Genomic DNA, 25,882 nt, shown 5'->3' on the forward strand with positions numbered 1-25,882 from the left:
TAGCAAGCTGTAAAAACCAAGAGTTTATCTTAATAGCTTTACATTAGTCATTGCTTAAGTCAATTTATCTTTTCTTTGATATCCCAGCACTACCTAAACCCAGTTAACAACTGCTAAAGACAAAACCCAATTCATTACCCACTTTTTCAGTGGTCTTGAATTTAATTTGCATTTAATTTGCGGTTTCATTAAGATAATTGTCTGTTTGGTTCACTCCTCTAATTGAAGGTTTGCAAGAAAATTAATGTGTGATCACCCGTGGGAGAGGGGAGGTGCAGCAGATATTAGACCACCTTATTCCAGGTTCACACGTGAAATGCTCATGGTATTTTCACAGAACATAGGACTTATTTCTCTGTTACAGTCACAGAAATTGCAGTCAACTGTATTGGCCAGTTGCAAACACTATTAAACTCTGCCTTGGCGTTAGGCAGATGATCTACCTTACTCCGGTGAAAAGGCTGCCCCATCCTCTCCTGTTTGAAAACCTTGTCACTCCCAGGCTGAGTGGATGGGTATTTTTTTCTGTCTCATCTTTGCCGAAGTTTCCATTAGTACTAAAAGCTCTGCACTCTGGTATTTTGTTGCCCTGCAGTCTTTACAGGGAGAAAACATCTCTATTCTCTAATGATAAGAGAGCTGTCCCTCGCAGCTTTCTGTTTCCAGACTTATCAAACCCTTTTAGCCTCTCCTTGCAAGACGGGAGCTTCATTCTTACAATCACCCTGACGTTTCTCTTCTGCATTTGTTTCTGTTTGAATATGGGAAGCTAAGTGTCCGGATTTGTATACACTACACCAGAGAGGGTGTTAGCAGGGCTTTGTAAAATACTGGTAATTGCAACCTATCTTCTAGGGAAATTCTAACACAGTACCTTCCTGGATTGCGTTTTCTTTTGTTTTATTTCGCAGCCTCTGAAACATAGTGTTTCATCTTGTGAGGCCCCCCTGTAGTTTCCCAAGGCTGATTTTTTAAAATTTTTTTTTCAGTCTTCAAATATGTGATCCGCACTCTGCACTACTGAACTGCAACCTCCCTCTGGTAGTCTGGTCCAGGTGCCATGCTGTTCTTGCTCCACACCATCCCACTTCTCTCTGTATAAAGATGTCATTTAGCTTCTTGTTTTCAGTAAAATTTTTAACAGGACCATAGCTATTTGTGTGCCAGTAGAATTGGTGAAATATTAACCAAGACTGGGTCTAAGACCAGTCCCTCAGCAGCGGTGCTAATAACTTCCCTCCAGCCTGACGTTCTCCATTTAATGTTGCTGTTACTGTCCTACGTCTAGCAGTTTCAGGCCAATTTAAAATTTTGGTACTAATCCCCCATCTTCTTCAATTTAACTAATAACTTCCCAGGTGACGCAACGTTAAAGCTTTACCAAAATCAGACAGCTGAGATCGATTTCATTTCCTTTCTCTGGAAAGTGAGTTTTCTTCTCTAAGAAAGATGTCAGTTTAGTGTGCCTCACCTGTATTAAGCCCATGTGGTATTTTCCCCCAAATTCTCTTAGCTTCACTAGCTTTGATTATTCTTTCGTTAAAAATTGTTCTAGAGCTTTGCTGCTGCTGAGCTTAGAAGAAAGGGCTTTTAGTTGCTCTGGTAATTTTTTTTCTCTTTAAATATAGATATGACATTTATTATTTCTGATGGTGTGATATTGTTCACGTCTTGCTGGATTTATTTAAACTTGCTACCCCACGTGAAATTTCATATGCCAGTTCTTTCACTAGTCTGGGTGGAAATTACTTAGTTTCTCATTTTCGGACGTTTTGTTTCTTGAGATATGTGTTCACCTCAACCGTGATAGCTTCTGTGTGGTTATCGTCATTGACTTCAATGAGAATTGAAGCATGTATTCATGTAATTTGGAGTTACCTACTGTCTTTAATCTGTACTCCAGCCTCACTGTGTAGTAGCTCCGCTTCTTTGCAGGTTATCTCTTCCTGTAGCCAACGAATCTTTCATCGCTTGTTTTAATATCTTCCGAAGCAGCGCCCTTGGCTGGGCTCGGGGAGCTGCCCCTTGCTGCCTCCTCCGCTCCGCTCCTCAGCCATTCCCAAGCTGTAAGGTGCTTTCTTCATCTCCACGTGAACTCTGTTATCCCTACAGGGCTCGTTCTGTCTGTTGGTCTCCTTGACAAGTGAGGACCAGGCACGCTGCCTTCAAGTTTTTTCTTCTCACTTGAGATATGGATCGCTGTAAGGATTGGCATCTCTGACTGAAAAACTCCGGTCTCCTTCCCCAGGCAGATCTTTCAACCTTGTGATTAGTGACTTCCCGGCTGGTTCCCTCGCTGTGCAGAACTTGCCCTTTTGAAGCCAAGAGCTGTGACCGAAAATGCCAGCCTGCCTTTTCTAAGGGTTCTGTGAACGTCGGTGAATACTTTAATTTAGAATCAGCATATAATCACGTACTCCAAATTTATTTTTATAACCAGCTCTTTTATTCCTCTTACTTATCAAAAATTAACCTAGAATAACATCAGCTTCTTGTTTCAATGGCTGAATTAACCTGTCAGTGACTGGTTTTGGGAATATCTGGTTCTAATATTATTATTAGCAGCATTTGTTCTCCAATAATTGAGAAGTCTTGTTAAAAAATAGCTCTCTAATAACACTGCTTTTATATTAAAATCCAACTCTGGAGGTCTGCAGCGTGTTGCCCGCCAGCATCGTCACAATGGAACCGTCACATTGTTACTGTCTGGTCCCCAGATAATTTCAGCCTGGTTTTGATAAACTTCTTCAATAATTTAATTCACCGAGTCTCGTTTACCTCTCACTCTGGTGAATCTCCATGACTTGAGGTAAGTCCCCCCTGATTTATTTGTCTGTAAGAAGAAATTTAAGCTAGCTAGGTGTCATCTTTATTTAAAGCCTTACAGAGCTGTGCTGTGCTGCTTTTCGGCAGGTAATGCAAATGTTTGTATTTATTTCCTGATGCATGAACTGTAATTTGCTGGGAAGAGTTTAGGTTTTTCAGTAGAACAACTAAAGAAGTATTTTAATACAAGCTTTGAATTAAGATGTGTGTGTGTATTAGGATGTCCGTGGATATACACAGAAAAGGTATCAGAAGGAAAAAAAAAAAGAAAGGATGAGCTGGGTTGAAAGTACACTGTGTACTTATTTCGATTGTCCTAAATACACTCATTTAAAAATTTCATAAATTCAGTAAGAACTTCCAGTGGTCAGTTGGAAGGAAACACACATATAAGATACTGAGATTACTTAAATCCTGTTGAAATGTGCAGAAACCAATAGAGCAGTTCAGTTTGGTTTCACTGAATGGGCAGCTTTGTAGAAGCTGAAGATGCCTTCCTCCTCTGGCTGTTTGGTATTGCCCTTTGGCCAAGGATTTGGTCATGCATTCACTTATGCTTAGTGTTCAACCTTGCCACTCTTTAGCCTTAAATTAAACATAAGTTTAAGAATTCAACTGTGAGTATCATCATGGGAAATGCAGAGATGTTAGCAATTGGTGTTTAATGAGTGATGTTTTCCACCTTGTAATTAAATAAAATCCATGAATGTTTGCTCACATGAAAAATAAATAAGAATGCACATTGCTGGCCAGGAGGTCACTGAGAAAATTAATTAGGAGAAAAATTTTCTTAGAGGTCCTATGGAAAAATAAACAAGTTAATGGCCTGGATGCTATTACTGAATGCAGTTTATAGCAAGCAAATATAAACATATACAGATTTATAACAGATAGCATAGAAAAGTTTAAGAAGAGCTTTCAGCCATTAGTTTGTCCTTTTTGTTCTCTGAAAATGTTCACCTTTGGGGATGCTAGCTGTGAGTTCAAAGATAATAAAGACAAAGACCCACATAAACAGTTTTCAAAAAGGTCTTCATTTATAAGTAGTGCAAATCTAGGAGAAAACCCATCTTTTTTTCCTGTTGTAAAATACCATTGTCATTTTTTTCCCACTTAGCCCCTAAGCTGCTGAATGTTGAAAGGTCAGACTTGATGGACTCATTTGGGAATATGTGGCTGCAGAGTAGCACAAAATGAACAACGTCAGTGGAAGTGTCTCTGTTCTGTCTCGCCTATCTGTCTGTCTCAAATACACTTAAATGGCAAATTATCTGCAGCTGGAACAGTGGTCCTGTCTGCATATTCATTTCACCTCTGGTCTTCTACCTCAGATTCTCGTCAGACAGCCCAGTCATTTGGTGTGGTAATGGGTTTCAATAAGGACACTCATACACTAAGTTTTAGCTACACCCAGACAGGGCTTCGCTGCTAAATAGCAGTGACATTTCTGAAGTAAGTGTTCCAGATCAGATAACAAGTTTGAAATAGAAGAGACCATGATTATGAAGGCGCTTTCTAAACTATAGATGTGCTACCTAAGAGTTACACTTCTTTTATTCCTCACCATAAAGGTGTTTCACAGGACTTTTTTCTCCTTTGAACAGCAAGTAAAAGCCAATTTCAGAGGAATAAGTGCATCTTTTACAAGAGAGAACCTATATATTGTAATGCTGTTTATACTGAGTATTAGAGAGACATTAAACTATTTTGCAAGGCAAACAGATATACCCTGATAAAATGCATTCGGATCCTTGCCTAAACAACAGATGAGGAAATCTGATCAGATCGGACTAGTTTAGATAAAAAACTAATGAGCGTGAAGACTAAGTAATGACTGCCAGATTGGGTTCATTGTTTGTATGGTGCTTTGGGCTGAAAAGTAGCCGTTTATATGATATGTGACAATGACAGCTTTATTAAAAGAAGCATTGTTTTGGTCCCAGTACAAATACCACAAGTATCCAAATCCCCTGAACAACTGCATTCTCTTTTTAATTTGCAATTCCTTTTATTCTTCATGACTCTTCTAAATTAGTGAAGCATTCTTCTGTTTGTCACATAAAATATACTTTTTTTTCGGTGCATCAACTCTTACCAATAGCCCAGACACTTCAACGTAAGACAGAAGGGGGGATAATAGGCTAAATTATCCTTAAGCAATTGCAGTTGTAACTATTCCATGTCTTATTGTGGTATGTAAATTTGATTCTTTGCTGGGTCCTATGGACATATCTTCATTTTGACTACTGGAAGGCACAGTAGGATAAATGGATTAAAGTAGGAGAACTAGCTCTTAGCGCTCTTTCTTATCAGTTTTATGGTAATGCCTTCACTGATGTAGTTGCTGTATATACACATAAGACAGATTTTTTTTTTTTTTTCCCCAAAAGCGGTTGCCTATCAGTATTGAACCAAATGTTAAAAAAAAATAAAAAATCATAAAACAATGGGAAAGGATCAAAGAGCAATGAAAAGGGTGGTAGTGCTGAGATTGTTTGGTCATGCCTGTTAACGGTAGACATAATGGGATGGTGATGCCATTTTTGCAATGTTATTTTTTGAAAGAACAAGTACAATAAATAGCATCCAGTATTGCCAGGAGTCATGCAACCTAGATGTCATGTCTGGCTGCTTTTAGGAGGGAGAGGTGAGGCTTACAGCAGGCGTGGATCTTGAGAAAGTACTGAAAGCTGTGAAAGGGAATGATATTTCATATTAATTCCAGTTAAGTATTCCAGGGGGGCGGCATAAAGAAAGGTATAACAGAAGTTCAGACATGAGTGCTCCTCGCTGGTGTCATTGACAGAGCAAAGTGGGGACAACTGAAGTGAGAGTGAGATGAGCTAAAATAATGTGGTGGCTGGAGAGGAACACTTCAGATATGACAGTGTAAGTGCTTGTTGAAAATATAAGTTTAAGCCATGGGGGAGATAAAATTAGCTGTGGACAAGAGAGGAAGAAAGAAAAGCAGGCGAGCTGAGGGATAGCTCTCCTGTGCCCCATAAAAAGGAGGATAAGTGGAGGGAGCAAACTTATGAAAGGCATAGCAAAGAGACAGCTAACTCCTGGTCTCTATATAGTTATTCCTCAGTGCAATGTATATATTAAATAGTACGTAACATCTTTGGATTAGAGACCAGCTTTTTTGTTTCTTATTTGAACCTCAGGCTTTTAACACCGTACAAACACAAATCACCAGTGATGTGCTCTGGCAGGAGCACTACGTGTAGATGGTATGGTAAGTAGTACACGTGTACTCTGGTGCAGTGTGCTCTAGCAGGCAGGGACGCATGGCTTCTGCCTTTGCAGATGAAAGTACCTTTTCAGGGAACATTTCCAGCTAGAAGGAGGGAGGGAAGAAGTTCGTCATCACCATCAGGTGGGAAAATTTGCTACTGGCACTTAGCTCATAACTTCAGAAAGTTTGACCCAACCTGGCACAGACCTGTGGCACGACCATATGCTGTCCCTTATAGCGTTGTGCCCTCTAAGTCTTAGTAGAGGTTTTCTTATTAGAATGGTTAGATTACTAATTTTTTATTAAGGGTTTTCTTGCCAGGTTTTTCATCGGTATGGAGCGTGGAGAGAAGTGAAAACATGAGACTGATGGGCAAGCTGCAGACGTAAGCGAGGGGGCCGTTCCCGACGGTGGCAGTTGGCGGGGGCTTTCCCTGTGCCCGAGGGAGTGGGCACCAGCTGCTTGGGCACAGGGGACTGAGATGGTGTTGCATGAGGGTCAGGCAGGAGGGGCTCTGCAAGGAGCCAGAACTGGCATTCCCTGGTGCTTGGAAGCACGGATGCTCCCTTCCTCCAGCTGCCCCAAATCAGTGGCCTCTAAAATACAGTCGTTCCCCTCCTTCCACCCTTGCCTCCCGAAACTGTCGCTGGCTGCTGTCAGTCCTCTCTGCCCTCTCTTGGAGCAAGCTCTGCTGCTGCCACCAAATTCAATTTTGCAGCCTGTAGAGTTAGGGCAAAATAACTCATTCAATTTTGCCTACATTACTGAGCAGCCTTGGGCTGGCTCGGAAGGCAGATGGGTATTTAATTTGACATTTGTGCCTCTGTAAGCTGGAGGAGAGGTTCTACCAGTGTTGCGGGGGCCAGCTAATGCAGGTGAGCAATTGCCAATGGTGGACTAATCTCTGGAAGAACAGTAATATGTCAGCTTATACTCCAGACTTCTCTCTGTGGGATGATACTGCTCAAGGAAATTAAGCCTAAGAGATAATTTGGCAACAGTCTTATTTTAAATACTGATTAATGACTATTGCTTTAGTGCAGCTCCTGCTCTACTCATGTGATGTTTTAATATGGCAAAGGAATTATGATTAGTGCTTTTAGGTTTTTAATGTCCAGATAGTTAAAATGCCCCGTAATAATCGCTCCCTTTAATATTCAGCATAACTATTACAGAGATATAATTGCGCTTTGGTGTTGAAAAGAAGAAACCGGGATCTCAATATGATCGTGAATGCCTTTTTCTGGTAGCTTAAATCAAATCCTTAAATTTCAGAGTCCTTGGCAGCAAGTTTTAAGAACTTTAATTAAAAAAGAAGTCTTCCATAAATAAATCAAATCTGAAAGACTAAAAATTGTTAAAGTAGTTACTGCAATAATTGCAGTAAAAAGTATAGTGGCATATGTACCAGAAAGCACAAGTAAAAGCATCAAAATCAGAAAACAAATTCAGATTCAGGAAGCCTGTAATCCAAGATGTACTTGTGCAGCATGCAAAGTACCTCCAAGATTTGTAATCGTTATTCTCATGACATTAACATATTCTAGATCTAATTCTGCAATATCTCACACTATTGGAAGTCAGGAATGATTTTCTAATAGGATTACAAAAAAACCCCAATGAAAATGAGAGCAGGCTCCAGCTCTGCAGATTTGGCTGATCCTTGGCAGAAGCAAGAAATGTTTGCATATATTTCCCCTCTCCTGCCTCGGAGGTGGTATCTTGCATGCAGTAGTTAGTTTTCATCTCGCCCAGCTTGTAATTCTGTTGCTTCCTGCTCTCTGTATCAGGGAAAAAATATTCCATTGTGGTTTTGTAAACTGAGTTAAGAGTCAAAGGAGTGTGAACTCAAACCTTCCCTTGAAAAGAAGAATCCCCCCAGCGCCCGTGCAGGACCACTGTAAGGCGCAGAAAAGCATCTCTTCGTTTGGAGTCGCAGAACGTGCTGCAAGGGGTTTGGCAATTTGTCTATGAGAACTTTTTATGTACGATTGCCTCTTGCAAGAATTACAGCTCTCCCACTCAGCCCCACAAGCTCTGCCTCTCCTTGGCTACATCAGCCCATTGAACTTGTCCGTGCCTCTACCTCCTTCCAGTGTGAACCCCTGTTGCTGCTCGGGACGCGCTATATGGTTGTGCTACCTCCCACGTCGGCCTCACCTTGCTCCCCTCTTCCCCTTGGGCCATGTCCCACACCGCCTCCATGCATGGACAAAACTTCCCTCTCTAGTTCCTTAAAGCATTACCTTACCTTCTCTCAAATACCATTTTAAGATGATATCCCCGCTGATGTTAGTCTGACAATTCATGAGACTCCTGGTTTTGGTAAGCTCTTTTCATTACATTCTCTTCCATGTGTTCCCTCCTTGCCTCTGCCTGTGTCCTGCTTGGCAAAGGCTGTTGTGATCTCGCCATTCTTCCAGTTCCTCAAAAGTCTTAATGATTATTTATTTCAGTGTCATTTTTACTCATGGTTTAGCTGATCTTGTCCATGATTGATGTAGCACGAGTAATACAGGTCCTTTCCCCCAGTGTATAGGTGGTTCTTCAGCTGTCAGTTCCTCTTTCTGCTCCCCTTCCTCCTTCATTTACCATAAAGCTAAATATGGATGGTTGATGAACCTCATCAGCTTCCTGGCATGGCATTTCTTACATTTTCAGGATGAACCCAGGGATCTCGCATCTGGTTAAACAAGAGTTAAACAAAAACTAAGCACCTAATTTACCACGGGTGTAGGGCTGGCTGCTTATTCCTGTAGGAAGACACCAAGGAGGGGATAGAAAGGGCAGGAAGCGATATTGTTTATATGAGTGGGTAATTACCTGTAGTAAGGCTGTTTAGCAGCTCCTGACTTTCCCTGATGTGTTGCTCAGGTAAGAATGAGATGGAGAAAAAGGAGATAGCTGAGTATTTTTGCTTCCCATGTGATTTTCTATGTGCATCTTCCAGTGTCAATAGAAGAAGTAAGCTCACTGAGCTCATCGTTGACAGCAGTAATGTATAGGACTAGCTAAAGTATGGGACTAGAGTGCTGAGCAGGACAAGGGAAAAAGAAATAGGAATGGCTTAGCTTCTAGGGTAGGGTAAGTTGGAGGTTAAAGGAAAATTGAAAGAAAAAAAAGGAAAAGATACTGTGGATGTATTCTCATTAATCTTTAAAGTTGGGAGGCTGACACGCTTCTATAGCCAATGGAAGGAGGTGAATGCCTATAACATGCCTTAACTAGAAGCCTAAATTAGAGGGTTTTAATACCACCAGTTTTATTGTTATGATCCATGATCTTATTAATGCATTTTTAAAATGAAAGAAAGTGTCAGACATCAAGAAAGATAAAGGGTAGGTGGAGAGCCTGAACATCTGGTAAATATTCTTTTCTCTTCATTTTAATCATAATTTTGGGTGGTTTTCCTCCTCCTGTTTCATTATTTTTAGGTAAATGAGATTGCAGCTTAGCATTAAACTGATTTTGGAAATAAATGTGACTGCATGCTCCTCTTGCAGAGGTGGCTTGATCTCTGTATAATGCAAGAAATTGCATTAATGCATGAACCTTTTTATGTATGTTTATTACTTGTTTGCAATGCAGTGAGCTCTTCTGTAAATATGTGTCCTCAAGTGTGGATTTGGCCATGTTTATGGCCCAAAACATTTTTTTTTGAACCATTTCACTATGGTTTTTTGAACAAGTACAGTGCTGTCTTTACTGGCCAAATGTCTTAACTTCGATAAGAGCAGCTGCATTTTCTTGTATTTTTGTATTACTGAACCTCTTGTATTTTTGACAGGGAGATACGCATGGCAGAAAAATTGGCACACCCAAACACTGCTCTCAGTTATTGGCAACTTACAAGACTCTGCAAATGTAGTGTTTGAATATGTCTGAATTCATTTTTCATAGAAAGTCTGTAGAAAATAGAAAAATCCTCACAGAGGCATCCAAATATTGTTTGACCATTTCCTTCTGTGTTAAAATATGTCAGAGTGATGTCTGGGAAATCACTGCCTTCCATTAGTGCAATGCTAAACCTCAGACAGGTGCCTTGCCAGTGGCTGACCCCAATATAATTGTACTGGATTTGCAGCAATCAGTTGTCCTCTTGCGTGTCTCTCCCAAACCATCATCACTTCCCTTAACTTTTACAGTAAAATCCTGTCAAACTCGTAAATTCCTTTCCCATTTTTTTTATCTCTGAGGGCTAAACTTCTAGCTGACATTCTGATAGATTTTTATAAGAAAATGCCTACTGAGCACATTTTTGACAGCAGTTCTTGTGCTTGACCAATTAGTGGAGCTTACAGTAGGTGTCTCTTGGAGGGCTGCAGAGACAGAAGTCCGCTCAAGATGATAAGTTAGCAGTTACAAAACAAATGATGTCTCACGCAAGTTGGTAATTACTGGCTCCTCCATAACTCCGTGTTCCCACAGTGAAAATCGAAACGAAAGTGCTTTTTAGCCCCCGCACCAGTTTTGGAATCACTCCCTTTTCTTCTGCCTCTGAAATTACAGTACTTGGAGCATATTAATGACATGCTGTACGTGACGATCTAGAGAGGGTTTACGGTCCCACCGTCCTTCAGCAGTTAGCTCTCTTCTCCTGGGGGCTGCGTCGCTGACAGCGTGCACGCTGCTGTTCACAGCCCAGAATAAGAAAAGGGGTTTGTAAACCACCTACAGCACCATGACTGGGAGCAGACTATTGCCGCTGAGACAGCAGCAACCAGTAGCATGGTGACGGTCACTTAAGCTGTTCAAACAGGAGTGCAAGTAATCATGAGTGGTCACCCAAATTCAAAGCTACATTTATTGAAACTTGGGGCTAAAACATTTTGTCCTCAAAGGATATCTTAAAACTCATTATGAATGAACGCTGAGGTGTAAGTTGGAGTGATTCTTTCAACCTCTGTAATTCTTGTACTTTCTGGAAATTGTACTGACACTTAAAACATCAAATTAACCAAGATGTTTTTCAGCTCTGATTTCAGAGGTGGTTTAGGCTGAATATCAAGGAGAAGAGAGCTATGCACAGTGAAATAATATCCCAGGTAACCTGATGAAAACCCTGTAAATAACTGTTTTAAAACAAGACTTTGTCATACTGAAACTAATACTGTATTGAACGAGTTGGAAATTTATATTGACATTATTCAAGAATGTTTTATCTTTAGTATTTGTGATTTTAAGCTGTGCGTTTATTAGATGTTGCTATTGGGAAAGTGGACACCTATTATATATATTCCTCTAAGAAGGGACAGTTATCTGGGATTCAGCATGTGGCTGAACAAAAAAAAGGAAGAGAGAAAATTAAGTTTCACTGGGAAAGTGGGGCAAAAGATGAAACAGGAAAAAAATATATATTATGGAGGTGGCTGAGTGGAATCAGATAATCTAAAGACCAAAGATCACGTGTTGAACCACATAAATAATTCAGGAAGACCCTTGATCCCCAGGGATCCTGGGCTGAACTGGCGACTGAGCTGTCCCAGTCCTTGCCTGCTGGTGTGAATCGATATCTGAGAGCTCCGGTGCCGCTGTGCCGGAGGCTGGGATCTCCCCTGGCTGATCTGGGCAGTCTCCATCATTGGCTTGCATTGTCCTGAGACAGCCATAATTTCCCTGCCTCACGTTACGGTGTCTGCTCTCAGAAGTTACCTCCCGCTGAACTGAAGGCCAACTCATTGACCTACTTCTCCTGCAGGAACTTCTGTGCCCTACATACACAAGGCTGTACATTTTGAATAAAGATTTAACACGAATAAAATACCCGTCAGCCGGCTGACCTTCCTGATGTGGGCAGGAGTGTGGGAGCCCAGGCAGGGTGATGGCGTTTTGGCACAAATGTGTCCCCAGGGTGAAGTCCCATTGACACTTAGATTCCCACTGCTCGATTGCATCTGAAAGTATGATTAAAGTTTCTGAGGTGCCTTGGGGCACTTGCATTTTAGCCTCACATTGTTCTTCCTGTACATATTAAATAATCGTAATTTCTACAGAGAAATATACTGCAGCCTAAGGAGAGCTAGGTTAGGCAGTAGAGGCTAGTCCTTGGATTTCTTCTGACTTCCAGGAAATCTTGCATGTTTCCTTGCCTCCAGGTTTCTGAAATCAAGTGCTATGATGAATCTCGATGCTTGGCGGACCAAGTGATTCTGGAAAACCAGCCCATATATATCAAACAACGATTGCAATAAATGCTTTCACATTATTGTCCCAAATGGTATATTGAAGAAGGAACAGGTGAAGGAAAGAATGAGAAAACGAGTGCATTTTTAGAAAGAGCAAAACACAGAGGGAGACCCTGGCTATTTTTCAGGCTCTATCATATAATCAGAAACATTCAAAACTGGGAAGTGTTGGAGGGAGATAAGGGACGCGTACATGGGGGGCAGTTATGTTGCACGTGATAATCTGCAGGAACCTAAGAGAAGCCGACTAGTCTAATCTTCTTAGGTTTATCTCAGAGAAGAGTAAAAACAGTTATGCAGTATTGAGATACACAATTCCAGTTTGTGGGAGGATGCAGATAAAAGCAACACAGAGCATCCTAGGAGCCAGTGTGGCCCAATTAAGAGAAAATATTGAACTTAATCCCGTAAGACTCAGCTCAATGGTTCTTTGCTAAGGCAGCAGAGTTCCGCGTAAACAAGTTAAATATGCTGATATAAAACTGAATTGTGTAATAAACTTAGATAGAGAGCTTGCCTTCTCCTTTAATCCATGGGAAGAACACAGTAAATGAGCGAAGAAGCCAGGGGAGAGCAAGCAATGTGGTGTTTGAATAGTATGTTCCTGTTTTCCATCAAACTCTGGATAAACCTGTGTGTGCTTACGTTAAAGACTTCAAGGGCTTGTGTGAGGTGGGGCCATGCAGCCCCTCTGTGCTGCCCAGGCTGTTTCCGAGTGGGAGTTTGTGCTGTATTTAACGCCAGCTGTATTATCCAGCTGCTAGGGGAGTGGGAAGAGCCAAATACTGGTGTGAAAAGGCATCTGGGGCTGAGCGGTGTCTGTGGGGGTTCGTAACAGTTCCTGAACGCGTAAAGGGTGTAAATATCAAAGAAAGACAGTGGTTATACAGTATGGGGCCCAGGGGTGTAGCAAGGGTAATGGGGTGGAATTAAAAGAGTGGAGATAGAGGCTGACTATAAGGAAAAATCTTCCTAGCTAATCAACCTATACAACAATGCCCTTTTCAGATGGAAAGAGCTATTGAAACAGGAGCAAACTAATTCTTCCTTCAAGAGTTTCTCAAGTTCGTTAGGTGCTGCCAGAGGCCTGGGTGTGGATTACTGCTGCGTGTCATTCTGCTGATGGAGTGGAGCTATGGAGAAGAAGAATAACTGCGTGCATGCTGTACAGCACGTGTGGGAATGGCCCCGTTATTTCTGCCATGTCGGATGAGTGCTCGCCTCTCTGCTGCCATGCCAGCCCGATGGAGAACACAACCTCACTGGAGACATGCTTACTTCCCCGCTCTGCTATTGCTCTGTCTGTACTTTGCAGCATGGCATCCTGCAGAGATGCCCGCAGACGTTGGCTTGTTTGTGGTGCAATGTGATGTCATCGGTAGAGAGGAAATGGGGTCACGTCAGTGAAGTCCTCTGCTTCTCGGCAGCAGTGGTTAGGTGCCATGCCATGCTGCGTGGGTAAAACTATGTTGTGTTCACTTGCTGAGCTGTGCTGAGTACAGTCTAACTGCCCGTAACTTATCCTGAGGTATGTTTGTTTCTGCTGCACCCAGAGCACATTTAAATGGAATTTCACAAAGAAAACAATCCAACAGAGACAACACAGCAGAGACAAGTCTGAATGCTTAGTATCACATTGCTTTGAGAACACCAAGAAAGATAGACTCCTGTAAGCATTCAGACTGAGGGGGCTAATTCCTAACAAAAGCATGCATTCTTATCATTAGAATTGTTAAAAATGTCATTTGTTATAAGTAGATATGCTATGAAGAAGTCTGACTGCATGTATTACTGCACCCAGCAAAGATAATCTTATCTTATTGTATCCTGGTTTGTTCTCTGTATTTTAAAGCTGCCATTACACATACCTGTGCTGGAGACCACTGGGGTCTTCCTTCAGTACCTAACCTAATTTTCTTTAAGCCTTCCATAATTTTTCCCCAAGGAAAGGGGTATTTTACCCACTGTGGCATCTAGCCTCATCCTCAGGAGGTCTTAAAAGCACAGCCATTAAAATAGTGTCAGTTATTGCCATTTTCTCTGCCCCAGTGTCAGTTATTGGCATTTTCTCTGCCCCAGTCCTCCCCACTGGTGATGTGTCTTGTTGACACCAGGAGTGCAAAAAACTTGAAGACTGTAATTTGTGGAAAGCATCAAAGCATCTTTTCCAGTAGGCAGGTAGGAGAATTGAGGCCCCTTTCTCTCAGGTTGACCATGCGAACGCCGTGGTTCCTCATACTCTTTTGTACGTGCCAACATCTTCAAGTTGCTGCTGCTTTTGCGCCTGATCTGAGGGGCTGCAACGACAGTGCTGGGTGGCTCTGATGGCTTTCCGCACCGGAGAGATGGCATTTCTGAGTACACGTTCCTGGTTTTGGGTGGAAATCTCAAGTGCCAGCAGTGGGGACATCTCTGATGTCTTCTGCAAGTTGTGTAAAACCATGCAGCTCCTGCCCGGTGTGTGATAAGGCTTTTTCCTTAGTTGCGTTGTTTTCACTCTGTGGTGTTCAGGTACAGCCGTAATCATTTTCTCTGGATGAGTGAGGAAGAGAAATCCCCTTTTCTTTTGTGTGGGAAATCTCAACTCGGAGATGTTCATGAAGGGCCGGCCGGCTGGCAGCGCACCGCAGCCGCCCGCTCACATTCCTTGTGTTTAACAGGAGCACGTCCTGGTCCAGAGCCCTCTGTCCAACATGAGGAAGTCAGGCAGGAAAAGAGGGGCATAAATTTCATGGTTCAGGTTGTTTATTTTGAATATCCTGAGTTTTGCTGACCGTCACGGTGATAAACCTCGTTTGGCATCATTGATGTGTCCAGCATTCGCCCGAGTTAGAAGGTCAGTCATTATGCTTGAGAAACATTGTTCATGGCATTTAAGAGGGAAACGTGTTAACTCAGGCTTCTGTTTTCCTCCAAATTGTAATGTCTTTTGGTTTTATTAAGAAAAATATTTTCATGTCTAAATATACACAAGCAGAAATACCAGTGTTACTCAGTTTATTGGGTTTTTTTATCATCTCCATGGTGCACAAGAGGGAATTTGTTTGGCACTTTTCCTCTCTGATAATTTTTGTTGATATAATAGAAGGTAACAGAAGGCAGCTGGATTAGTCCATTATACCATCTGAAAAAAAAAAAGACCCCAAACCAAAACCAACCCAAACTATTACTTATACCAAATGCAGTGGATTTTAGTGATCTCTACCCAGGGTGTATTTCTCTATACCCATCTGAAACAATGATGTGCTGTATGTCGGTCTTTCACAGTCTAGCCCTGTCAACATTTGGCGCTTAAAAATGTTACTTGCAAACTGTCTGATGTCTATATGATAAACACTGAGAGAAATTTAATGCCATGCTTAAGTATTTTTAAAAGCAAGTTTGAGCGAGCAGTTACTTTCCTTGCTGTCTAGTGTTCACCTCTAAGTTATTTATCAGTCTAAATGAAAAGGTAATGTAATGTGGGTTGTTTCCCAGTTCAGCATACATGGGCAAGGAGGATTTGTGTGCATAGTCTGTTGGCTCAGCAGGCCTAAAGCAACCGTAGAAACGTATGTGCCTGGACCCTACACGCTGGTGTGCGGCTACACTGTGGAAGAAGCTTTGATACAAAGCGGACGGAGCTTGACTCTAACGCCTGCATTGCTCGCTGAAAGATTTCCAAAAGCAACTTTGTACAATAAGCTGAAAATAACCATGAGAGCCTTGTCTATTTTTCATATGTAGAGCAAACGATGGCACTAATGTCAATATTAAACTGTCAGTTGATAGGTATAAAAGCATTAGCCTTTTAAACATTGCTTCTTTTCCAAGTATTCTGATCTTTTGCACGTGTCTCACGTAATCAGAAGCTGTTACAGGACTCACCAAACCACAAAGAAACAACTGAAGTAGAGCCCAGCAGGGCTCCATCTATTTCCTATTGCAAACTAACTTCGGCATTGCCTCTCCACGTGCCTCTGTCCTGCCTCAGACGTGTTTTGCTTTGTGTTGTACTTTGTCAAGTGTTTGTAAAACACAGAGAGCCTCTTCCTCTAGTATTTTCCTTTATCTTTTCCTTGCCTTTACCCCTTTTGTGTCACTGCCACTATTCCTTGTTACCACATTTCTCTTCTTTTTCTTCTTTTCACTGAAATGCATTTCTGTACAGTGAATATTTGCCCTTCTTTGCTCACATGCAATTACAGATGTTCTCTGTTTTCTTTCTTTTCACTTTCCTGTCAATCAGCTCATATTTATTCTTAGTGATGTCCATGCATACACTTATCCCTGTGCCAGGTACCACACACTGACCTGTGTCAGGAGGGACACGGATGCATTGCTAAGCAAGGGGTGTTAGTAATAAAAACCAGCAGGAGCCGTTGGCTGAGAAGCAAACCAAAGACCTGGAAACCTCTATCCAGAGGCAGGAGAGTCCAACTTGCATTTCCAAGTATGCCATCTATTTTACCCACAGCAGAGTTACAGTTGAGAAATGGCAGAAGTCAGTGATGAACAGATGTAGCCAAGAGAGTGTTTGCTTTATTTAAATGATTGCTTTTTTTGTTTTCCTCCTCCATCGTGCATGCTACTGGCAACATCATGACCTAGCTAAAAAGTGTTCTCTCTTCTCAATTCCAGCTCCTCTCTTGGTTACGATTTAGTAGCTAGAGCTGATGCAGTAAATAAAATATTGTCATCTTTGTGTGATCAACATTTATCGGATGACACATGGACTGGCTGAACTCCAATACACTTCTGGTCCATAATGTAGAACTATTTTTTTTGACAACCTCTCAAAATGTGTGTAAAATCCACACAGGCATCCCTTCAAATTTAATGTACAATTTATATTTTAAGTATGTAGTATGGGTTAAGAAATGTGGTGCTCACTTAACGATTAATACGTGATTTAGAGGTCTTCTGTGGAGTTCCTCATTCAGAGATCCTAAGACTAGGTGTATACCATGATGATGATGATGGTGGTCTGTTTTGACCTCTTGTATAGCATAAGCTACGTGACTGCAGCCAAATCCCTGCCTACCTGTGGAGTTGGAGCAGGTTTGTAGAAAGGCACCCCACCTTGGCACACACTTCCTCTGAAGGAGGATTTACCCTGGATAAGGTGATCCAGTAATTAATTTCCTTCATGCTTGAAAAGTTCCCTCTTTTTCATAACTTGAATATGAATTTGTCTAACTACAACTCTCAGTCTTGGGAACATATATCTTTAACTGCTAGCTTAAAAAGAGCTCTTCTAAGAGAAATCCTCTCTGTATATTCCCAAAAATGGTCGAGTCTCCTCTTCCCCACCCCGCACCTGAACGAAAGAGGTAGGTTTCTTTATTTTGTTACTTTTAGGCAAGCTTTTCAGACCTTGAATTATTTTTCTGGGTTTCTTTAACCACTGTCATTGTCAATGTTACTTTTACAAGGAGGAGCTAGCACTGTAGACAGTGCGATAACAGTGCTGTTAATATTTAATATAATGGTAATTTCACCGCCCTATTCCAGTATGAGGTATAAGAGAGTCCCTGGTTTCCAAGATACAGTCTGGCAGTCTGTGATTTATTCAAGGCAGCACTGAATTAGCCAGCACAGAGCTCAATGATGCTGCAGATAGATGGTTTCAAGCTGCTGGAATATCTCTTTAAAGCTCTCTCAGGTATCTTTCTGCTACTCTGCATCTGGTATGATACAGAAGAGTTATTTCTTTTTATGACTCAGTATTGCTATTTTATCTGACAATGATACCATGCTTCATTGACAGACCTGCCATGGTATAGATTGTCACTAATTATGCTGATGTTTTAAATGTTTACCTGTAAAGCAACAGTGGAAATGCTACCGCTCACCTTGGCAATTTGATTCTGGTCTTCTTAATCTTACTGTCATCTGTTGGCTCTCAGTTGGTTCAAATCCTTCAAATTCCTCATGAAGTTGGGTGCACGCATCTGGACACGCTTCCCAAGCTAAATCCGTGCCATAGCTGAAATGGTACTTCAGTGTTTTACGAACTCTACATTTGTCTTGTCTTTTTATGTTATTATTGAATCACATTCTCTTTACGGTTCTCTACAACTTCTGGAACCAGGGCAGTGTTACCACTAAGGGGCTGGTTGTCTCTCATCCTGTCGTCGCGCTGTTGACTGGTCGATCTCTTATTGCTGTAGTTCTGTATTTCTCTTTCAACCCATTTTTTCAGTCCATTTCTCCAATTCATAAAGCCCATTTTGAATTCTCTTCCTGTCCTCCTGTTGCCTCACTGTCCCTCTTGCCTTGGAAGCATCTGCAGAGTCGGTAAGAATAATTTTCAATCCATCAGCCCCAAATTAGTGAAAACAAGGAATATGACTGGATACAGAATGTAAAGCTCTGTAGAGCCATGCGTGAGGTTTCTTGCCCATTTTACACTATTAACTATTCAGAGTATGATTTTCCAACGTACTTTGTACTCACCGAGTATTGGATTCACCCAGACCATATTTTCTTAGCCTGAGAGGTAGTGTGAAAGGCTTACTAAAGTCAACATAATACCTGCCATTTCATCCCTATCCACAGCATCTGTTATCCTGTTACCGAAGAACATCAGAATGATTTCACACAGTTTGTTCTTGACAAACCCATGCTGCCTGCTACTCATCTCCTTGTTATTTTCTGCTGCTTATAGATAATATCTGTAGGAAAATATTTTTCCAAGAATAAAAGTTTATCTGACTGCTGTGCAGTTCACTGTTTTTTTTTTTCCTTTTCCTCCTCCAGCTCTCTCGCCTTGCATCTTCTGAAGAATGCTGGGCAATCTTGTCTCCATCATTCCTAAATAACCCCATTGACCCAGAAGTTATTTCAAGTGTCTCTTCAAGTTTGCCCTCCTTGTTGGCCAACCTTTCCGAGCCAGTGCCCATCACAAAAAGTTTGTCTTGCCTTTCTTTCCGTCACCCCATTGGTGATCTTTCATTTCCTACTGTTCCCTCTATTGTAAATTGACTCGTTTTAGTGTTGGGGTTTCTGTGTGTGGTTCCTGTGATGAGTAATGGTGTTTCCCTTTTCTTTGTTTCTTTGACTCTTCAGTTCCTTTCAGATCTGTCACTCAACTTCAGTTTCTTGACTCTGCCTTTTAGTTTTCCTCTCTTTCTCATCTGCTATGGGCTGAGTGAATACTTTCTTTTAGACCCTTTGCATGATCTTTAAATTACTGTGTCCTCTAATTTATACCACATGCTCTTTGCTCTGTTGCATTATTTAATTCTCTGAAAGGTTTCAGGTAGAGCGGTTTGTGTGTACGACACACTGCAAAGCACAGCTGTGTTGCGTAGTCTCCATATGCATTTGCTTTCTACTTTCTCCTTTTACTTACTGTTTTGGGAAACAGCCTTTTTCACTCCATTATTTCCAGAATCATGGATGCGTGAAGGTGGTGCTCCGGGGAATGGCAGAGGTGTGAGAACTGCTGAATCACTCGTGCCCTGACATACCCTTCCTGAATGCTGCAGTGGTACAGAGCAGGACTTGGTGCACTGGTGGTGGTTATTACGGGGTATGTTACCCACTGGTACATGAACAAATAAGGAGTTCTGTTTGCTGGTAGGGTTCCAGTAGTTAGACACTCCTAAACTCCTTAAAAGCAAGGTACAAAGGAAACATAACTATGCGCTAGATGCTGGTGTTTGCGGAGCATGGGCAGGTGCATGTGTAGAGTTATGCAGTCATTCCTGGTCAGATTTATTCCAAAAACGTCTATTTGGTTTTTATATAGCTTCTCATTAACCAGCAATATATGTAGGCACTGTTGATGTACATTTTAAATAAATAGGTACTGCAGCAAAAATTCGCCATGATCAATACTTTATTTTTTTCTAAATTTTAGTGATATGCCTATAAATGTTCAGATGTTTCTTGCCTGCTACAGCATGACCCAAACAGTGGAAGTCAGTAGAAGACTTTCCATTGGTTCATGTAATTTGTACAGGTCCGTGTAAAGCATTTAACCTCAAAGTACGGGCCAATGACCGAAATGTAGGAATCTGAAAATATATGTTCCCTGCTCTGAAAGAAAGGAATGGAAATGCAGAAGAAAGATACCCAGAACTACAGAGACACCAGCTACCCCGCAAGGTAGTGGCTCAGAAGCACTTCCCTCTTATCTTTTGGCTCAGGGGATAGTATACGTGCACTCTGATGTTTGAAGTAGGTTGGGTAGAATTTAACTTTTGGCTCAAGGGAGCCTTTAGTTTATTAAATATGGATGTTCTTGCTGGGGAGCGGTCACAGGTAGAAGCACGGTTTCTCTCTGCAGCACATCACTTTTCTTGAACGTATGCATTTGGGAAAGAAAACTCGGCTCTTCCGTGCCTAAATCTTTTCCATCTGGATCCTCCTATAAGAAATATCAATAAAAACTGTCAGATTGTAACAATTGCAGAATTTCTAAGTGTGCAGTGGTGTGATTGTAGCTGCCTTCAAATCTGTGAATTCAGCTGCCTTGTCATGAGGCTGGCCTCTCAGCAGCACTGCTAGGAGGTCTGCGTTACCTGTAATTATACAGAGAAAATTGCTCAAGTTAATGCCGCATCTAAACACAGTACTAACATCTGCCTGTCTTGGCAGTAAGACAGCTACCACAAATATGCGATGCAACAGGCTGTCAAATATCCTGGCTTCTGCAGTAACTTGCTCTTCTAAGAAAAATTTTCCAGCTCCAGTTACAAATCAGGCTGTGGGTGATCTTTCCGAGCTCTGAAGCTGTGGGATCTATCACTCATCCATCAGCGTCTGTCCTGCTCTCCCTACGAGCATCCGTTTCTGTCCGGATGCTGCTAAGGAGGAATCAGACCTGCTGCTGAGCGGACTCGGGAGAGAGTGACAGTCTCATCCTAATGAAACAATCAGGTTACGAGGTGGTTTGCATTTCTATTCCTGCTTTTGCAGGAATCTCAAACTGGACTGTTTCTTGCTGTGACTGCGGGCAGCCCCAGGAGCAGTTTGTAGTTCTCTCTGCTTCCAGCCTTTGGTGTAGTCTCATGGAAGTGTTTCAGAAAACATAACTTTGAACTGCCTGACACTTCCCTGTCTCTTCTATTTCTTGTCTATAGTGCCATCGATCAAATTGGTCTTGTTGGCTAACCGGTTTTAAATCTCGTGTGGAAAAATTGTCAGTCCAAGATCATACTATGTAAGGACAAACGTGTGACTGCTCTGCCACGCTAATTCATTCTTGCTTAAGACGTGAAAATAAACTGATAGAATATCAATTTGAAGGTTTTAGACCTTGAAATGATTTAAAATCTCTTAAAAGAAAGACTAGGGCTGAAACTTTGTCTCCGAGGCATCATTTTTAACTTAGCAGTAAGCTCTGATGGTCTTTTCTTTAAATTGCCTATTGTACAGATGCCTACAAAGAAAGTGCTTCTTTGGGACTGTTTGTGTTTAGTACCGGCATTTATTTCATTTCATGTGACGGATGACTTGGCTTCTGGATCTAGCAATCACTCGCTCGTGTCGCACCGGGCAGGTTTTTGACCTACGGAAAGGCTGTGATTTGGTTCGGGAGCGCAGGCTGGCTGGGCAGAGGACGGCGGCGGTCGCAGGCTCGCTCAGGAGCCCCGTGTCCCCCAAGCCCGACGGCTCCTGGCGCGCGCCTGGGTGGGCTTCGTTTGGGGTTTCCATCGGATGAGAGGAGCGGGAGCGCCGGGCTGCCCGGGCTCTGTTAGCGAAAGCTGGCGTTTGTGTTGTCCGTGCTGTTTCAGCGCGGCTGCCTGCAGGACGATTCGATACGGACTTAAATAGTGCAGCTCCTGCACTGCCGGTGAACCCCTGGAGATCTCGGTGTCGGCCACCCCCGCACAGCCCTCCTTGTCTGTGGGATGTGCAGGCGCTGTATGCCCACGTTACCGCATTTTTATCATTTAATTGTTTTTTTCCGTAGCGAAATCTACTTGGAGTTATTGATGGTGTTCCTGGAGATGGGGTCCCACCTGATAGAGGCCAGCCGGCCGCGTGCTGCCTGGCACGCCTTCTGCTTGTCGTCTGCAGGCTTCGCTAGAGACAGCGCCACCCAATTAAGATTTAAATGTCTGAAAGCCTTTCGTATCTGATTGATATTGCGTAATTGTGGGGGTTCTTCCCAGATTTCAGGTTAAGCCTCATAGATTTTTTTAAAATTTTTTTATTATCCTAAGGCTTTGATTGTGAGACACACTTACAAAATCCAGCGGATTGCTGGATGAAGCTGAATGAGCTCTGCTTTATTCTTCAGCATAGTCGTGCTTTTCATTCACTCACAAATAAATGCCTGATTTCTGCTTAAGGGATTTTTTTTTTTTTTTTTTTTTTTTTTTGAAAGATGGGGACATTGAAGAATTGAATGCAACCTTACATTGTGGCAATTTTATTTTAAGCAGATTTTCTGCTTTTTTTTTCTTCGCAATATTATCATACAGCAGCTAAACTAATGAATATATAATTTTCTTTCCTTTCTGCTTGTCATGCCCTGCTAACATGGACATCTACAAAGGCTCAGGTTGGTGTTGCAATCTGTCTTCATCTTATCTTATTGTTCTCATTTAGTAAAAAGGGGCTTCGAAGTTGTTCTTCACCGATAGGCTTTTTTTCCCTTCCTTTCCTTAAAACTGGATCCAACTTTATTACCGCATAACAGATTCATCCAGAGAGGTGCCACATTTGTTTGTTACCCCTGAAACTATCCTTCAGCTGCAGCAAAATGTGCTGTTTCAAAAACACGGGACATTGATTTATTTATATCTACTTAAATTTGCTATGCTTGCCTGGTTTTGTGACAAGGAGACAGCAGAAGGTGCAGCACCTAGAGCTTCTGGAATCAGCAAAAATGCACCAAAACTCTCACTAACGAGTTTCTGCCTTGCTTTAGGCCCCCATATTTGATAAAATAGTAAAGTGGCATTTGGTAGTATCTCATCTAGATTCAATATTTTCTTGATAGTGAAGAAACATAATTTGAAAGTAAAATAAAAAGCAGAGCCACAAGAACTGGCCATTTGTGATTGCATTCACATATCTCCCATTCACACTCAAACATCTCCATTTTTTTTTTGTGTAACTCTGAGACTAAATTGTCTTGTCTGAGTATTTCAGGTAGAAATGAATACCCAATATCTGCATGATATCTGCAAGGTTATACTCCATGCTGTGTTCTGCTCCTCAAAGGTTGTAGTGACAGTAAAACCTTGAGTGAAAGCAGGGAGGCAGGTTCAGGGCCGGGAGTTGCGCATTATCCCTTATTTTCTCACGTTGAATGATGCCAACTTCTTATTTTAATCTCCAGGAAGGAGCGCTCGTGCTTTCCTGTATTACAACTTGGTGTTTTTAATGCCTGCACCAGTCTTAACAGAAAATAAAACCACTTACCACTAGTAAATGCGAATTAATAAACCTTGCTGCGTAACACGTTAGTTCTGTAAGCGTGAGCTGTAATGACTGGGGTTCAACAGAGCTCACTTCAATTACCTTTTTAAACAAGGCATTTTCCACTTGTTGCACTTAAGAATTTGAAATACAGCAGTGTCTGTCTTCGCATATTTAATCATCCATTAGAAGAAAATAAGGGATTTACTGGGAACATTTTGTAAAGTCCGGCAAAAGACTGGACACAGTAAAAGCATCAAGAAGCCATGGTGAGGGAAAGTGGAGCATCCAGATGTCTTTATAGCAAGAATACTCTGCTGCTTTCCTAATTTTTCCTCTTTTCCTTTTCCTCATTTTACAGCCAGAATTTTACAGTGCTGCTTTTTTTGACAGCTTCATCCTGAAATGTCTTTATCTGAACTTTTCAGTATCTGATTTTAAGCTGAGATGTCATCCAGTTAGTGCAAGAAATAGGGCATTTCCAGATTCAGTCCCCCACTCCCTGAGGGCTCCCTCACCAGCCTCTAATAAATCACTCAATTCTTCATCCTCCGTTTTCTCCTGTGGAAATTAGGATTAAAGTTGAGCAGTTTTGAGGGTCGGGCTATAAATAGATAATCAAGAGCTGGGGAAACTTCAGAGGATTGATAATTGTTTTTACCCTTCCTACTCCGTGAAAATCATTTTTCGACAGTGTTTTTGAAGGCTGTCACCACAGCTAGTCCCTTAGAGTAATGGTGAAGGGCCTGTTTCTGTAGGGACTTCCATACTGCCTGCAGGGCAGAGACTAGGAATTGATACGTCTTTCTGTCTATGCTATAGTAATTATTGCCCTGACTCTTAATTCATATTTTGTACTTAGAATAAAATTGATCCCATCCTTTTGCCAGCTACAAATTTTTAGGCAGGTCTAGGTTTTCTATAAACTTGGTTCAACACCAGTGAAGGCTTTTCATAACGTTAGCGAAGCTCTAATTAATTTTCTTTTTCCATACCACAAAGGATGTAAAAACCACTAACTCCTTTGATTTGGGTGTAAATGAAAACAAAAAGTGCTGAATTTGCTTCATGAATATTTGTGCAAGTATCTGCTAGAGGCATAAAATTTCAGGAATTCCGATAATTTCAGAAGTCTTACCGCATGCTGATCTGTTCAAACTTTTGTGCTGTAAGTCATTCTTGAGCAATATTTTTTTAATTTTGGTGGCTATTTGCAGCATCCAAATACCTAAAGACAAGTACTCATCAGTGAAACAGCTGCTTTGCAAAATCCAAATTGCTTGAAAATTAATTGTTCAATCAGTTTTAATACTGGTGAGCGGTTAGCATATTTCTGGTGACTGTGATCAATACATAAACTAGCATGAAATAAAATCAATTTTATTTTAAAGAGAACTATTTAATGTTGAAATTTTAATGAGGTCATTTCTGTAATGTAGTGTTTGTTAATGTGCAAGTACTTGTCCTTCAGATACACAGTTAATTCGGTAAGGCTTTTAAATGCGTGCTTAGATCTGCCAAATCAAACAAGCACTTAAGTAATTAACAAAATAAGTGCTCCATTTTGAATTCAGTTTTAAAGAATTAAATAAAAGAAGCTCATTATTAAAAAACATCTGGTTTGGATTAAATGGAATGCAAAGGCAGCATTAGAGCATTATAAAAATTATTCACTTAACGTATGGGCAACTTACAACCAAAAAAGACATTTGGATGAACTAGATGGAGTCAACATAGAAGTTAAATTTGCAGGTAATTGCAATGGATGGACATCTTTGGAGCTGTATTTCCCACCGTGCTGCAGATCCATTCATGTCAAGCTGGTTGCAAGAGAAGTGCTGGCTGTGGTCCAGATTTCATGAAGTGGTGGCCATAAGCTGGAAGAGGAGGAGAGGGCCACTTTTGCACGGCGACATCCCACTGCTGCCTCCTCTTGCAGCCTGGATCTACAGGGAACATAAAAGTGGGTGTGCAAGAAGCATTAAAAGTGAGCAAATTGCTGGCCTGTCTCAGTAGGAGTGGTTTTAATATCTGCCCTTGAATTTCCCTACCAGCAAGTGTCTTTGCAAACCAGAGCAAATCAGCTCTCTTTCCTATATGCGATCTTTTCTAGCTTTAGTGTTATTCATGGTGGTCTCCATAGTTTAAAAGTAGGTTGTTATTTCTTTGGTTCTGGCTGTTTCAATGTATTAGGTCTAATGTAACCTTGGTATAAGGGCAGTGATGTGAAATGAACTTATGTTAGCAAAGAATTTAGCCCATTTTTATTAGA

At 41.5% G+C, this 25,882-nt stretch overlaps 1 protein-coding gene across 2 annotated transcripts in view; it reads left to right on the forward strand.

Annotated features, from left to right (window-relative positions):
- THSD7B (thrombospondin type 1 domain containing 7B) overlaps positions 1 to 25,882 on the forward strand; it is a 549,934-nt gene that overhangs the window by 479,241 nt on the left and 44,811 nt on the right. For both annotated transcript variants that reach the window (XM_030018353.2, XM_030018354.2), the window contains one exon: positions 22,742 to 22,747. In XM_030018353.2, the coding sequence (XP_029874213.1) occupies positions 22,742 to 22,747 (6 nt within the window). The remainder of the gene's footprint in view (positions 1 to 22,741; positions 22,748 to 25,882) is intronic.

This window comes from Aquila chrysaetos, chromosome 6 (genome assembly GCF_900496995.4).
Source record: "Aquila chrysaetos chrysaetos chromosome 6, bAquChr1.4, whole genome shotgun sequence".
Classification (NCBI taxonomy): domain Eukaryota; kingdom Metazoa; phylum Chordata; class Aves; order Accipitriformes; family Accipitridae; genus Aquila; species Aquila chrysaetos.